Source organism: Sinohyriopsis cumingii, chromosome 1, assembly GCF_028554795.1.
Source record: "Sinohyriopsis cumingii isolate HCF-2022 chromosome 1, ASM2855479v2, whole genome shotgun sequence".
NCBI lineage: Eukaryota > Metazoa > Mollusca > Bivalvia > Unionida > Unionidae > Sinohyriopsis > Sinohyriopsis cumingii.
Window position 1 is genome coordinate 129369279 of NC_142961.1, and position 17301 is coordinate 129386579.

Consider the following 17301-nt stretch of genomic DNA (forward strand, 5'->3'; position numbering starts at 1 on the left):
GTCTTCACCTTAGTATATTGTGATACATATTTTATGAATTAATAAACTCAAACATTTGACCTTTCAAGGATCTCCATTTATAAACGAACAGAGAGAAGCGTTAATCTAGCAGTTGAATCCTCGCCGCAGAATCGCTGTGGGCTGACATGATAATCTTATTTTCTAATCAGCAAAGTAATATTCCGATGTAGATAGGGACCTGCGTTTCCCAACTCACCTTTAATAGCCCACTGAATAGAACTGTATAGGCAGAGAAAAATAAATGGTTTATTCGCAACAACAAAAAATAAAATAATTAAAATAACAATTCAGACTTAGTATATTTATGAAGTGCGTAATGTATTTCATAGTATTGATGTACTTCAAAACCCATATAATCACTCTAGCAGAACCATTTTTAAAGGAATTATTTTTGACATTATTTCCTTGTAGATAGTATCATTGACGAATAGAACATATATTTAAACGATGGACCATTTAATTAATTTTCACCCTTTGAGTCCGACATTTACAGCATAATTTTACTCATTAGGTAAAGACACTGCATCTGCACGGATAGTACACTTACACTATGAAAAATCATCAGTTGCGTTTGTGGTTACTAAGACACGGGAGGAAAGATTCCAGTTTATGGTGATGTTTTGTCCGCAATCGTATTGGAACGACATGGAACGACATCATAAAGTACAACTGAGCAACATTTAAATATTTTAGTTGCATCATTCGCTCTTTTACAGGGTTGTGCTCAATAAAGTTAGTACTGAAGCTTGGTGTCCCATTTGCTCTACCATGTGTTACCAACAAAATGTTTTAATGCAAAAAGCACCAGCAATTAATATCTACTGACTCTCAAGCACCAACAACATATACTATATAAATTTGCATAACGGGTCAATAGTACATAAACCAGCTTAATGCGCCAAAACATAACAACTAACACAAATAATAATAGTCAGAGGTGGCACACATATCAAAGACTGATGTATTATTTCCTTTCCTAGCTGCCGTTACAGAGTTCGAAGCAGCTGCGAGTCCAAAAGGTTACAAAAACAGCTACTTAGGGGCCTCTGCTGGTGCATCGACGCTTTCGTTGAAACTGGATGTTGGGGCCTACATAAAGTTTCGCAAAAGAATAAAAGGAAAGCCTCCGTCAATTACCAGGGACAACTCACAGAATACCACCTGGTCGATGCGTTCGACTACCTGGTACAACTTGCAAAAGGCCACGCGTAAATTAAACAATATTGATTTACTCACGATGGCAAAGCCAGACTTTATGTACAGTGAAATTGTAATGGTGATTCTATGCGCTAGGAAACATGGTATCGTTAACCTGAACTGGATAAGAGTTCTAGAAATCAGAATGTTGCATTCGCAGCGAAATCCAATTAGTTACTGTATTCTGAAGCATACGGGCTTGCACAACGACTTGCACCAGTTGACTATTTGGCCTGAAGCGGTCAATGTTGCCTACAACGGTTTAATTTCATAAAGTGCGACTAGATGGGCCAATTTGCAGACATCGTGTTATTAAAGTATTATGTGCACTGGAGCGTTCATTAACAACACGAAAATATACATAAATATATAAAGTAAACTTAATAGCATACGACATGCCTGTTATTAACATTTGAGAGCGTTACTCGGCCCGATGTGACGCTAATGTGGACCGGAATACGTTTGCCACCAAGGAGGATTTATCCACGTTTATCAGGATGGTTGTCACTAACAGCGACCAGAGACAGCTTGTAATTTTCCAAGATCAAACTGAAGAAAAAACTGTAAACGTCTAAAGTGATCGTTCAGGATATTGTTTTGAAGACGCAGACTATTTCATAGAAGATGGCCAAAATCGATGAAAACGTAGAAATCAGAAACCCTGGTGTACTGAGGGATTCAGTCAAAACGTTGTTGATTTCATTTTCATCTTGGACAGTTATACCATTGCTCCTGCTGAATTACATATCTTGGTCGTATTTATTTGTCGTATGTGAATCTACAGTCTATTGGGGACCAATACAGATATTTGCAAATGATCAGGTGCATACTGTTCATTTACGAGCACATCGAACTATTGACGCATATTTACAAGACTTTTTCTCTTATGCAAAGCCAACACATCATTAGTTGTCAAAGCTGTAATTCATTTAGAATGAAACAGTATATATTAGAAATGTTACATAAGCATCTTTGGCGTTTGTGTATAAAATTATATATTACATATAAGTAACCGATTCTGAACGCGATGAAAACGCTGATGAATTTGCGGAAGTCTTGGACCAGCTGGTCGTTGATACTAATATTGACTGCTATTAGGTTCCACCTATCAACGATTATTTCGAACACAGTTGTATAACGGATAATGATATACACTGAAATGCAATCTTGGGAAGGGTTAAATATAAATCAATAGGAAGGATGACCCTGATACACCAGTTCTAAAACAAGGTCAGCTTGTAGTCATAGTATTAATACATGAACACATCTTGTTACAGAACGCAAAGCCAGGCGCGAAAACATTCAGGAATTGTTTTTACAAGGATAAAGTAGAATCGACCTGCGAATCCAACACGGATGCGTTCTACGGCGATTATTCCTTACCAACATTATCTTAAACACGAAGAGAAAGAGTCTGAATCATATTCAACAATAACGCATTATCCATTGTAACAGTTCTAGATGAGGATGGCATCTTAATTTGTAACATCACCAAGTGACATGGTCAGTATGTTGCTGTATAAACGATTGCCATACCCTCAGAACGCATAAATGACGGAGGTGTCAGGATTCATCAGGAAGAGAGTTTATAAGCTAGTTTGGCAGTTATTACAGCATACAAGAGTAACTGTTCAGAACTGCGTGTAAGCCTTGCATCTGTATAGGGTCAGACTCATGTGGAATTATAGTATGCAATAACATTATTAATATAAGAACCATAAAAGACCATCAGTTTTACTGACTTTGGAAAATGTTCACCAATGGATACTGTTCTTGGAGGCATATCGGTAGCATCCAGTGCATTTATTCAGCATTGATCTTACTAAAACATAAGCATTCATGGCATCTTGCTACGGGTTTGATAGTATCCAGTCTTCGCTAAAAAGGTAGATTATAGGATAATAAACAAGACTCATTGCCATCGTATGAGGCTGTAACCATATAAATGCTACTCATGTGCGAACTATGATACCAATGTCAGAACGGGGGAAAATGAATATATTTTCTAAACATTGTTAATAACGGTGTACCTTTATATACTTCTACTTCACACAAAGTGAGTATATTGTCCTTTTGTACTTCGGGCGCTCTGGACGTGGCTACTGGTATACTAATGGTAATCCTGGATACCGGCCTCGAAAGTGTCCTATAAAGAGGTATTCCAATCTCTCCTCCTGGATCGCCAGTCGTATCATTATACAACGTAATTGTCCCATTATCTCTGTAAGAAGCCACGAGCATGAAATGTCCTAACCTCTGCGTATAATTGTGCTCAATATCTGAAACGAAGAACACATTATTATACTGCTTTGCAAGTTCTTTAGGAAACTTATTTGCCATCAAATGAATATTGTACTTTCTTCCAGCGTTCCAACTATTCAATTCCTATTTCAAACAAACGGGTTGGGTTGCTGTGACGGTGAGAGAGAGTAGACAAGAGATACAAAGGGAAAAAGTATACGCGCAGAGAAAAGGCATCAGCATATGTGTACGGTCTGGATTTGTAACGCAGCTTTAACACAATTTCGGTCATATCGTTACGATGTATGCAGAGTGGCAGATTATAGGGACGTCAACCACTGGGGCATCATGCCGTATACATATTTAATGGTATCCTACCCAGTCACATAATGCGGATACCAGGCTGACCAGTCTTAATGTTGAACATCCAGATAGTCAGCCGTTAATACCAGTTTAAAAAGTATTTAGTTCGATTAAACCGGAGTTCGCACCAAAGACTCCACGCGTCCAGAGATGATGCTCTAACCACATAGGCCACCGGCGCAGTCAAACAACATCAGCATCGAAACCAGGATAATTTGCCTTAATATTCGATGCGCTCCGTGGTTTCTCAGTGATGGTTTAGTCTTAACCGCAAATGGGAATTAAGTTGAAGCTTTAAGATCGCCTCCAAATTCAGTCAGCAAAAAGAACTATTTCTTAATTATGTATTTATTCATTACATACTTTAATTATTTAATTGCTTTTCACCACCTCAGCTTTAATTTGTCATTTTCATATCGCGCTTGGATTTTTCGCTTTCTTAAACATATTTGATGGATGTAAAAGATGGTTGGGTTAAAATGCCACCTAACATGTGCAACGATATGTTTCTTTAACTTATAACTTGTAACTGAAAATGCCAAAATAAAATTAGCTCACGACTTAATAATGTCTGTCTTGGTTTATACAACATTTTCACGCTGTTTAGAATTATTGCAAAAATTTTGTCTAATATATTCGAATATATAGTGTGTAGGTTATCTATTTTGCTAGACTAGAAATTTAGTTTCATCTCGGGTGATTATGCGGAATGTATTTATTTGCTTGGCATGATGTTTATATATATATGTTGCTTGTATGATAATTGGTTGTTACAGTTAGTAACACTTCTCACTTCAACCTTTACAATAACAAGGCAATAAGAATAATTATGAAGAGTTGTCTGAACATGTGATGTGCCGAGCCTAAGATGCGACCTGAAAGCTGAAACAATAATAAGGACTAAATAACTAAACAAGTTGCGTATCTACAAAACACGAAATGAAATAGTTGATCAGATACTGTGTATTAAAATCTACCATGCAGACAATCCCAAAGTTCCTCAATTCATAAACAAACATTGGCGCATCGTGACATTTTGTGATAACCTAAGATTAATCATCACAAACAAACCATTAGTAACCTACAGCAGACCAAACAACATCAAGGACATCTAGACAGAGCCAAACTAACGCCAAATGAAAGCAATGACATCGTGTCACTTTGGTGATATAGGTGCAAAACCTAAAACATGTTATATAGACCAAGCCCTTCTCTAGAGCAGCAACATACGAAAATACGTGCATACATGATCAAAGAAAACAGGTAAAATATACAATATACTTTATCTTATCACGCATATGATCCGCGGTCATCCGAATGTCGTAGAACCCAAAAGCTACACACAGAGTCAAGTTTTCACCGATCAAATTGTTTGCGAAAGCACTTGGACAGAAGTCCAGTTGAAGATTTCTTCTCTTCTATTGGCGATACTTACACTGATATAGTACTTACGGCAATCGCTCACAAACGCAACTGAACATCACAAATCATAACAGATACTAAATCTTATTAAATAATCCACCTTATAACAAAAGAAAATACGCATATTAAACTTAAACTCACAAAAACCACCCTCACCCAAAAAAAATCATCAACTGTTTAAAGCCCTTTTGCAGTACTTAAGTTCATAATATTGCTCATTAACTCACTCACTCGCATTAAAATGATACTTTTCTGTGTAGTTACTGACGTAATTATTATTGTTATGGTCATTACTGTTATAACAAGAACAAGGACGTATCCGGTCATACTTTATGACTGCAACACTTCACGTTAAAATAGACCATTTGCTATGTTGTTGTATTACCGTTTGTAGATTTGCAAGATAATACAGGTTGATAACATTTTTATCATCTGGAAGTTGGTTCACGAATCATAAAGGATTAAAGGTTGATATTTCTATATTATATTCAAAATGTAATAAAAGCTAGTATTTCTATATTTTAAGGACAGTGATATATGCAACGTTTGCGATGTGTGTTGCATCAGATTTCATATCTTCTTGTTAAATGTATTCTCTAGGCAAGTTTACGTTTTAAACATGATGTTTATGTCATATTTGAATGCGATAGTTGCACTGGCTAACTGGGCTGTTATGATGTATGGACCTTTCCATGCGTCCGACAAACGATTGCGTCTGGTCGGACGTACAATAACGACTTTCTCACTTATCCCCGTGATTCGTTTCAATGCGCCTTAAGAGAAATATCTTTGTTTCCAATCGCAGCTTTCCGTAGTGATTCCTGTGCAGTTCTGCATGTTTCTGAAATCCTATTTTGCAAATCAAGCACGTACTAAGTTGCATTCTGCGATTCTAGTTCATTAGTGATATTTGTTCAATGTGCCTTCATAAACTAAAATGGACCAAGGGTTAAGTCCGTACAATAACTGGAATGTTTCATAACTAGAATCTTCATGTGGTGCTGTTCGATAGGCAAATCATAAAACCAGTAAATAACGATAACAATACCATGGTCCCTCGTTTGCCATGCGAATCAACATTCTCGTTAGCGTACCGTTAATACGTTCGACAAGACCATTGGTCTGTACATCGTACTGGCTACTCTAAATATAGCATACAGATAGCTGTCTCTTTAAGTCCTTTATCGTGATGGAAGTAAACTGTACCGCGATCATTTTGCGATTCTTTGGGCACTCTGACGAGCGAAAACAATGGCTACCACAGCCTCAGCTACTGCGCCAGTGTGCCTGTGCCGCAATGCTAGAGCCTCTGGATATATTGTTGCATAGTCGACAACTGTAAGTATGTAACTATTTCCGCACAAACAAGGAGTCTCGAGGTTTATGACCTAGTTTGTGACGCATAAATTGCAAATTGCATAGACTTTATCTTCCTTTTCAGCATCCACATGGGTTTCGGTGTAGAGAATAGCAACATAACTCGATGTAATCGACCTCACTATCGATTTATATTGAATAATTTCATCAGAACTTCTACTAACGGCACGTGAAAATGTGGATCCCCAATCAAGAAGCCGGTTCCTGTGGGTCACCTGTAGATCACTGCGATTTTCACCATTGCTTCAAAATTCGCTATACATTGTTGGCGCAGAAAGTCGAGTATGTCTATAATTGTAACCTCCAGAAGATGTCTGCAAATAAGCAAATCATTCAGATGCTCAATCAATTCATTTGACTTCGTCGCTTCGGTCTATCTAGACAACAGCGAATTGATGGGTTATCTCATGCGTTCCACTGAATGGTTTAACCAGTGTTTCGCGGACCTAATTCTCAGCAAAGAAATCCTAAAATTAGCCACTGGTTTTGCATCAAGTCGCCGGTGACGTCAGAAAATATCAGAATGGCCGGCTGGAGGTTGAATGGCGACTTTACCTAAATTGCGCACTTCGGGATTATCATGGGCGTTTATTGCTGTGCTGATGTTGGTGAAAAGACAGTTTCTCCGTTCAAATACATGTAAACACAAACCTGTTTTGTATGCACCACTGGTAATTCTAGCAAAATGGACGTCTGCAAATGGTGTGGAGATTAACAGTCAATACGTGACAGACTGACAACACAGATGGATACTGCAGATTGTGAGTACCAAGTGCATATATGAATTCTACAGTTTGTGAGTAACGTGTAAATATATGAATAAAATAGTTTGTAAGTAAGGTATCGGTCCTTCTGTTGACATATATAATAAACAAGGGCCAAGTACATCCTTGCCTAACCAAGGAAAGCAATGCTTATATGTATAATGTCCTGGAGTTATTGGTGTCATATACGTGCATATGTATGCCATAGGAATATCTGCCAGGCTAGGTGATCAGTTAATTTTAGTAATACACACAAGATTACCCTAATGCATATCTATATATCTGGCCTTGATCTCTCGCTGCACCAATTATGGCTTAATATAACGCTAACATTATCTTTCCCCTCGGAATTCATCTCGTCTCTGAATTTGTGATTACACACAATGAGTGTAGTCCGGTTGACAATCGAATACACGCCATGTTAAAAAAAGCATTTATTCATTTGCGACAGAGTACAGCGTCATCAGTTCACGAACTATTTACATCTACTGCCTACTTAGAGCAGTTTTCTCACCAGCAAAGTAAACTCGCCAGTTGTTTTCATGGCTGACTTGCTTTCCTTACTATCCATGCTTCTTACTCTGTCTTGCAAAGCGACACCTATACGTAACACTAAGGTAGCGGAAAAGAAGAAAAAAAATTATTTACAAGAAAGAACAAAGGGTTTTATCCCCTGTTGCATCCTTTTTGAAATTAAAATTTGATTTTTGTTTTTTAAATATTAACATTTGAACTATAACCGTTATTTATTATTGAAATAATGTATGATATTGAAACATGTTTGTTACATGAAGAAGAGTTTAAATAGAGTACTGTGTTGCCAATTGAAATAAAATCTGATATTGCATCATCTATTAATATCTTTAAATACCTTTTGAAATAACAACATGAATGTCATCTTGAAATCATCAATTGACTAAATATCCTGTATAACATTTTGAAATGAGTATCTATATTAATCGCTTAAATCACCTTTTGAAATTAACATTGAAAACATCATCCATTATTATAATTCCAAATAGCAATGAACAACAGTTAAGTGCAGACAATTGGATAATGCAGAGAAGTATAGCAACTCCCGATCACAGTAGCCGAGAAAGCAGTGACGAGGACGGTGAAACAATTAACTTCTAAATGTCGACGTCATTTGACTTGGACCTTGCCTTGAAATAATTTTATATCACTAAGAGTCGAACGTAAAGTACAGTCACATAAACCGAGGTACACAATTATACAATTTTCAACTTATCGTAAACTGTGTGCATCTGGAAGAAAAATTGAGGACTAATATTACGATGGAATATTTATATAATGAGGATCTGTGTTTGAATTTTGTAATATTGTTAACGTAGCTTTAACAATTTCAGTCACATCGCTGCGATGTATGCTTTGTGACAGTTTATGGTGATATTATGGACATCATGCCGTACACATGTAGCCTCATGCCCCACCAAGTGACATTATTCTGACACCAGGCCATCCAGAACTAACAGAGAAAGGCCGCTACTAGTACCATTTGTATAAGTCTTTATTTAGCATGATTCAGCACTTGGGCATCTGATGGAACGACCATGGTTAAGGATCACTCGTTAAAAATTCCAATCTTGGTGAGAGTTTGAGTTCTGGTTCCAACAACCCTACAATCGTATACTACCTAGCCAATCCACCGCTGATGGACATATATAATTTATTTTAATGAACTAAGGACGGCACAAAACACATTGTCATTATTTTTATATTTCTATACGCTTATCGTTACTACTTGGTTTACTATTTTTGCCAACTTCGTTTACTGTATTTGTAGTAGTTTTTTATATCTAACTGAAACATATTCATATCGCCCTTGCATCCAACTGGCATTTGATTTCATATAATACTAGGTCTTGTATCACAATACATTTTCATGTTTTCTTCACCACAGTAATTGACAATCTCTCATAATGTTGTTGTTTTTTGTTTTTTTTGTTTTGTTTTTTTTTTGCATACTACGAGAGACGAAGGAATATAATATTACTACTACAATATTGTATATCGGTTATTAGTTGAACACCATGGCATTTGTTGTTGCAGCTGTTGTTGTTGTAGGGTTTAAGGCCATTTTTCAGTACAAGATAGGATATACATGGCGGCCAGTACTAATAGTGGAGGAAGAACCCAAAACAAAATCCAGGCAGAACCACCGACGCACGAGAAGCTACTGGCAAGCTTTTTCACATAACTACATTAGCCGAATCCGAGACTCGATCCAACGCAGACAGAGGTGAGATGGCAGTGATCCGTAACGATGAGCGCTTTCGACCACTCGGCCCCTCGGGGCCCCGAACACCAGGGTATAAAGAAATGGTTGGTAAATGGCATCTTTAAGTAAGCGTCGTGTCTACATAGCAATACTGATAATTTACTAATGAATTGTTAATGTTCCGGCAAATAATGAATATTTTCTAAATTCGTTTCCTTTGGTTTACAGTTTCAAAATACGTTTAATAAATTCCTTGTTGCTCACAACAATTGTCTTTTTAGCAATTACTTATCCTAAATGTTGTATATATCAATGCATATTATAATCAACAGTTATTGAATCGTACGTATTTGCAAACAAATTACGTGACTACTTGACACATATTTACATACATATTAGGCAACATTAAGTGGTAACTAAGTTTATGTCTTAACAAAATTATTTAGCAGCACAGTTGTAAATTGCATTGTTGATACAGGATACCCCCTTGTTCTGACTTGGTGATAATATCGTTTTGCAACATAAACATGTGTATGTATCTGTGCATCGATTGTTTACACGACTCCTCTAAAACTCACAATATTATACCAATGACACATATTTTATATTATAACATTACTATATGAATTTCTATAATCACTCAAGATGTTCATAATTTGATCACGAAAAACCATTATATAATGTAGGGTTCTTTTTTTATCATCATATTTTTCTTGCAAAGTACGTTTTCAAGTCATTCATGAGGGTCACATTTAGACGTAGCCTGCGTATATATTGTTATATTTGTCCATGGACATGTTTACTGGAACATTTACTTTGCTGAATTTGTAATATTTCAACCCCTCTCGCCTTTATACCAGACTGCAAATTATTTAGTTTTCTCCACGAAACCACTTAGATATATCTTGCTTATTACCTTACATTTTTTAGCTTCTTATTTCATAATATATGTTCATTCCTAATGTTTCAGGTTATGTCGTTTGCAAACTGCTAGAAAAGAATGTTTGGTGATTTGGTCAATACAGTTTCCTAATTATCACAGCTTACAAACCCGTATATAAACATGTAGTTGAAAAATGCTATGGTAATATTTATGCTACTGAATTCTTATTCCTAATATCCATATATCACATGTGGTCAGATTAAACATTCACTGCACAGTATGTATTTGCATAAAGTGTTTTAGGAAAACGTATGGTAACTAAATTTTACACTTTATCTCTGATTATGACTTCCACCCTGTTCCTAGCCCCGAATCATTTATCAGCATCTACTCATTATAATTTATTACCATATTGATGTGAATCTCAAAAAAAAAAAATAAACATTCACCAAGAGAGATAATCTATAATACGACGTATATTCAATATATCTTTAAAGATCTTTATAAAGTACGGATGAAAAACTGTTCGTTATTTGTACTATATTTCTCCCTCATGGTTACTTCGCTCTTGCATTTTCCCCCACTTCTTTCTTATGTATGTATGTATGTATGTATGTATGTATGACTTTATTTCCTCTTCAAAAGAGATTACATCAGATTAAACAAATTCAGGATATTACAAGATCGTAAAATAGAACAGAAAAGTGACAAAAATGCAATAGCAATACCGTGTCAGGTACCGTATTAACAAAACGAAATATCTCAATACCTGCAATTATGCAAATCTGCAATCATTTGGCTGAGCATGGCACTGATCTTTTAACAGTTGCTTGATGATAATAATATTTCGAAACGTTAATACGTCTAATGTTTTTTGTGCTTAACATTAAGTTCGAGATAGCAACGAAAATGAAATGGAAAACTTATCACAGTGTAATTCTATATGTAGTTTTTTCTTCATATGACGCATGTATTTATGCATATATATACTTGTTTGCGCATAAGCGTGAGTGCATGCATTAATGTATGACTGACTGTCTAAATGACTTAGTTATCTCTTCAACAAAGATTATATCAGGTTACTAAGATACATATTATACATATCATAAGATTATGTGACACATTGTATGTATGTAGGGAGGGAGGGAGGTATATATGTATGTATGTATGTATGTATGTATGTAGGTAGGTAGGTAGGTAGGGTGGAGGGTATGTATGTAGGTAGGTAGGTAGGTAGGTAGGTAGGTGTGATGTGTGATGTGATTTGGATTTTTAACGTACTTTTAACAATTTGTCAGTCATATCGCTACGATATCTGCAATGTGGCAGTTTATAGTGATGTCTAGCACTGGGGCATCATGCCGCAGACATGTAGCATGATGTCCCACCCAGTCACATTATCCTGACACCGGGCCGACCAGTCCTAACACTAACATCTTAATGCTGAGCGCCAAGCGAGGCAGCTGTTAGTACCATTTTTGTAAGTCTTTGGTATGCCTCAGCCGGAGATCGAACCCACGACCTCCCGCATCCGAGGCGGACGCTCTAACCACTAGGCCACCGGAGCGGTGGTATGTATGTATGTATGTATGTCTGTAGGTAGGTAGGTAGGGAAGGAGGGAGGTATATATGTATGTAGGTAGGTAGGTAGGTAGGTAGGGTGAAGGGTATTTATGTATGTAGGTAGGTAGGTAGGTAGATAGGTAGATAGGTAGGTAGGTAGGTATGTATGTAGTTAGTTAGGTAGGTAAGTAGGCATATATATATGTATGTATGTATGTAGGTAGGTAGGTAGGTGTGTACGTATGTATGTATGTATATATGTTAACAAAGAAATCTATACATCTTCAGCTTGAGAAAATCGCTAACTATAATATTCGCTTACACCCTGGTTAGTTCATTACCCTCTACCGGGTTTTAGAAAATACTTGAAGGGTATAAAAAGCACTTCCAGTCATCAATGGATAATGTCTGTCATGATTATCGCCAGGTGGTCCCTAACACTGTACACTCGTTGGAGTTTCAAACAAACCAATGTTTCTTTACAAACGCGGTCGCCGTTTTTGTAAATGGCCGAGTCTATATATTCAATCAGCTGATGAGATTTAGTTCACCGTTTGTGGTAATCTCTGAAAAATTCCGTAAAGCTTTAAGTTACAAGTAATTGAACACATGTGTACACGAGTGTATCTCTTTTGTTGAATATTGTTGAGAAATATTCATATATATAATCTGGTTGTTTACAGGAGCAGATTCAGTTTGGCTTAAAACGCCAATAACTTAACAATAGTATGAATCCATTGGAACCAGTCAGGTTAAAAGTTATGAAAACTATTAAAGACTTGATATATATATATGTATATATATATATATATATATATATATATATATATATATATATATATATATATATAAACAGAATGCAGCGAGTGTATTGTCTAAACTGTATTGAAAACATGTGCTTAATATGGTTGGTTTCACAGTTTCTCAACGCTTTAATAATATCCACTAAAGGTAGAAACGTAACTTCGGGTCTACTGTGTGGACGTAATCAATTAACGGTGGCGAGGATGAATTTAGTTTCAAAACGCCACCAACCCTTATCCCTAATATTAATCAGAGAGCCTATTTGAGACTCATATGAGTGAGTTAAATATTGTCACATCGAGTTTCCTATTTTCACTGCCATAATTTGTATTTTCTTAACTTATATTTACACCAATATTTACCATAGTTTCCTCAAGCAATAGAACAGTATGTAACGATGTTGTTATAGCTATCAAGGAACTCCTTACCGCTTTAGTTTAGATTCGTTTTTAAGCGTTGTATCATTTAAATAGGACACGTCAAATGTAATCATCATACTATTCAACTCCTTTGCATACATGTATCATTATAAGTCACCAGGTTTACTTCTTCATTTCTTTATACCCTTTCCATTTGTAATAGCCATTAATTCAGACATGACACCTAAGTTCCACATCTTTAGAATAATAATGATATTCTTTGGGATTGCGACTCGTAACATGTAAACATTATTTGATACTTTGTTTGGTAGTATTTGCCGTGTGAACGGTTTTAGGTCCCTTTGTCGGCAGTCTATTTTGTACAATGTGTTTAGCCTTGTCCTCTTTTGACATGCCTTTCTTCTGGGTTTGGTTAGAGTGGGGTGGGGCAAGAGACTTGTACCTTGCAAACATATTCTTACCATTTTTGCGGTTAAATATCTTAATAAAGGAAATGAAGTACTCTTTCTCAAGGTTCACCGACCACGATGGTACTGGTGGATTTTCTCTGTGTGGCTGTGTTGCTGTACATGATTTATCTATGTCGAAGTTACCGCTAGTATTTCCGTCTACGGCGAGCTCTGCTGTATAATCTGCATAGACTGATGTTTGTTCAGCCGTTTTTTTTCTCGCAATATTCAAATCTGAAAAATATAAAAACACAAACATTGATAATGGTGAACCACTAGCAGGAACAAAAACCGGTCACATAATTTTAAATCACTAATATATCCAGATACGATGGTTCTGAGCTACGATCGAATGACTAGATGGACTTACGCATAAAGGTACGTTTATCAAATAACAACATAATAAAGATTGATAGCGACGAAGCATCTAGGAAACATTACCTGGCTATTGTTTCCTTTTGTTGCGGCACGACGCTGTTAAGCATTTTGCTGCTAGAAAACGGTTTTATGCAGTAACCTCATCATTGTTCATTGATTATTGTGTTCACGTCCCACCCATGGTTTCATCATTGAGATCAATATTACGGGAACATGAAACTTAATTTGTGCCAATGTTCCTTGACACTTTTAAGGGGTTAGATATACACAAGAAAACTACACAGGTTGTTCATTCTGAGTCGACACAAAACAACGATTAGGATATAACAAACAAAACAAGACCGATATGGGGTAACGATGCTGATAAATTCCCAAGCCTCATGCAACCGCCTATTTCCTTTCCAAATGTGTAATATAAATTCATGATCTAATTGGATTTTTATTAGATAGACACAGTTAATCAAAGAACATGGACGTAATTGAAAGTACCTCACATGGGTATGAACCTCAAGTCTGCTTAACTATGTAGATATATAGATACACAATGGGATGGGGCGGGGTCTCTGAGGGACACAGGGTATTCACTAGCTATATTATGCCTTACTATCAAATATTTATAGACACCATACAAAACCGACTCATATTATAACACTAAATAAGTGTTTACATGATCAGAATACTGCTCGCCTCATGTTGGTTGTGCACATTGTGGGCATTACATACAGTTGTTCGTTTGGCTGAAAGTTCCTGTTTTTATTCAGTGATGTCATCCACATCGTCAACGTTATCATCGCTGCTTTCAAATGGAATACATATCGTGTTTAGCTATCCACATGGAATTATAATATAGTTCCGGTGTCATCTACATGTGCATTAATTGTTTATAGTCGATATAAGGTCATAAGACATGATACTTTAGTACGCCACTTTCCTGCAGTATGAAGCAGTGCAATATGGATAAATAATGTACGAATGTGACAACGTAACATTAATTCAGAAACAAATGAGCATTTGCTACGGACATAATATTGCTCTCATTAATCTAGTTATTGTAATGGTACATATGTGAGAGTTTAATGTTACATTTACCCGGTGTATCGGTCTCAAATAATCAATATGTGTTGTGTGTGGGTATGATTGTGTGTGTGTAACGGAGATAGGGATAGTCAAGAAACAAGTTGTATGAGTGTCATAACAGTTACACTGGCTTTGTAACCAGAAGAAAACCTTGCTGCGTCAATACTGTTAAGACCACGTATAACACCTATTTTTCATTATGAGGACCCAATATTTGCATCAAGAGCCATACGTTCTTCAGCAAAACTTCCAAATATGAGCAATATAGCTCTGATAAATTGCGAATCACTTCCATATAGCTGACGCCACAATGGAGAGAGACAATGACGTTCGGATTGATTGTAGCTGAACTTTAACACTTAACGTATGCCAGTGTTATGGCAACGGTCTACTTCATTCCCAGACAAGCAAAAAAGAAACTGGAGATGGTGGTATCAGAGGAAACCATTCAATATATTTCAAATAAAACGTTGGTTATAATCTTTGACAATAACTAATAACTTTTTAATCATCTCAGATTCAATTTAACCGACAAGAACATCAATCTAATCAGAAGCTCCATTGCTTGAACATATCCACACAGTATACACTGTGCAAAGATAGTAATGTACTTGAAATGCAGATATACATTCGAATGCAAAAGAATATGTTTAAATAATGACAACCCAATGTCACTTACATGACACTGGAGTATTAGTGGACAAAATGAAAAGTCTATTCAAATGTTATCCGCCTTGAACAATTTACAGGCGACGAATGGCATAGTTCATGTATAGTCAAGGCTACTATATGATGTCAGAAAAAAAGGAACATTGGCTGAGATTTATTCATTCAAAATCTGAGACCGGGGTAGGGGGTTGAATTCATTTGCATATAGATTAAACTTGGAGATTTCGACATTACGACGTAAAAAAATGGTGTATATTTCTTTGATAGGTATACAAAATAATGTTTTCATATGTCATTATTTGGTTCAAGGTATATGATGAAGATATTTCTCAAATAGTACGGAAACAAAACTATACACTCTGTACAGTATACAAGTCGCTAAGTCTTTAACCGCGATAAACGGCATTGTACTATTGAGAAAGATCGCTAAGTAAACTTATGGACTATTGAGAACTGTTTTCCCCATGTCCATGGTAGGGAGTTTACTTTACAGGTCGACCACAGATCATTAACACCTTTTACCGTAAGTTTTTACCGAAATGGTAGACTAATGTGTTGGATATTAGCTTTCCAAAAATACAGATATTTGTTTAATTATATAGCAGGGAACCTCTAATGAGAAATCAGACACAATCTTTGCACAGCAGAACATAAATTAATAGAGAAATCCTATGTCAATGTCCTTTATAAAATCCTTGCTTTATGACTTAACTAGCCTAGTTACGGTTTTCACGGATTTTTGAAATACATTATCTTGGATGACGATACTCTATAAGTCCCCAACAGCTAGGTTACACGTAAGTCTCAGTAGTCTACTAAATATATAGATGCGTATAGGAAACGCACTAAGGATGTAAACATACTGAATAATTTAATATCTCAAAGTAACAAGGGTATCTCTGTGAAAGAAACCACAACAGGGATAGTTTATTTATTCAATCAGGATTGTATTTCCCTATTAATAAAGGTTGCATGTACAACTGCACTTGAATATCATGTTGTTTGTGAACTAGTCCAGTGGCACCAAACATGATCCGATTGTTGTCAGAAAATGGGAACCAATGTTACACAAACCGTCAACATGACAGTTTTATGGTAGCATGTTACCAGGAGTGGATAAAGCATATGTTCAATGAGTAATACCTCAAACGAAAAGTTTCAGGAAAAGCATGTAGTCCTAAATATCCCCGTGATATGCGTAAAACAAGATGATATGTATAAATTGATGTATCTTTGTAAAATATAGCAGTGAGGAATAGAAGGACAGTCAGAGAAAGAGGGCCAGCTAATCCACAAGACAGAACGCACCAAGCGTCCGGGTGCCTCTGAAAGCTTAGTCTATGAACACGAAAAGCAAAGGTATTGTCTTTAATTGTTAAACAAGAAAACTGTAATGGATTACTGCCACGTATATACAATAATTAGTGTTGAATAGATACCCACACATACACACACACCATATATATATATATAT

At 36.2% G+C, this 17301-nt stretch overlaps 1 protein-coding gene across 1 annotated transcript in view; it reads right to left on the bottom strand.

Moving 5' to 3' along the window:
- Positions 1-17301, bottom strand: part of LOC149807850 (uncharacterized) — a 209530-nt gene that overhangs the window by 88151 nt on the left and 104078 nt on the right. Inside the window, exons 5-6 of the mRNA XM_089961139.1 lie at positions 13716-13937; positions 3249-3497 (exon numbers count right to left, since the gene is read on the bottom strand). Of these exons, the coding sequence (XP_089817265.1) occupies positions 3249-3497; positions 13716-13937 (471 nt within the window). The remainder of the gene's footprint in view (positions 1-3248; positions 3498-13715; positions 13938-17301) is intronic.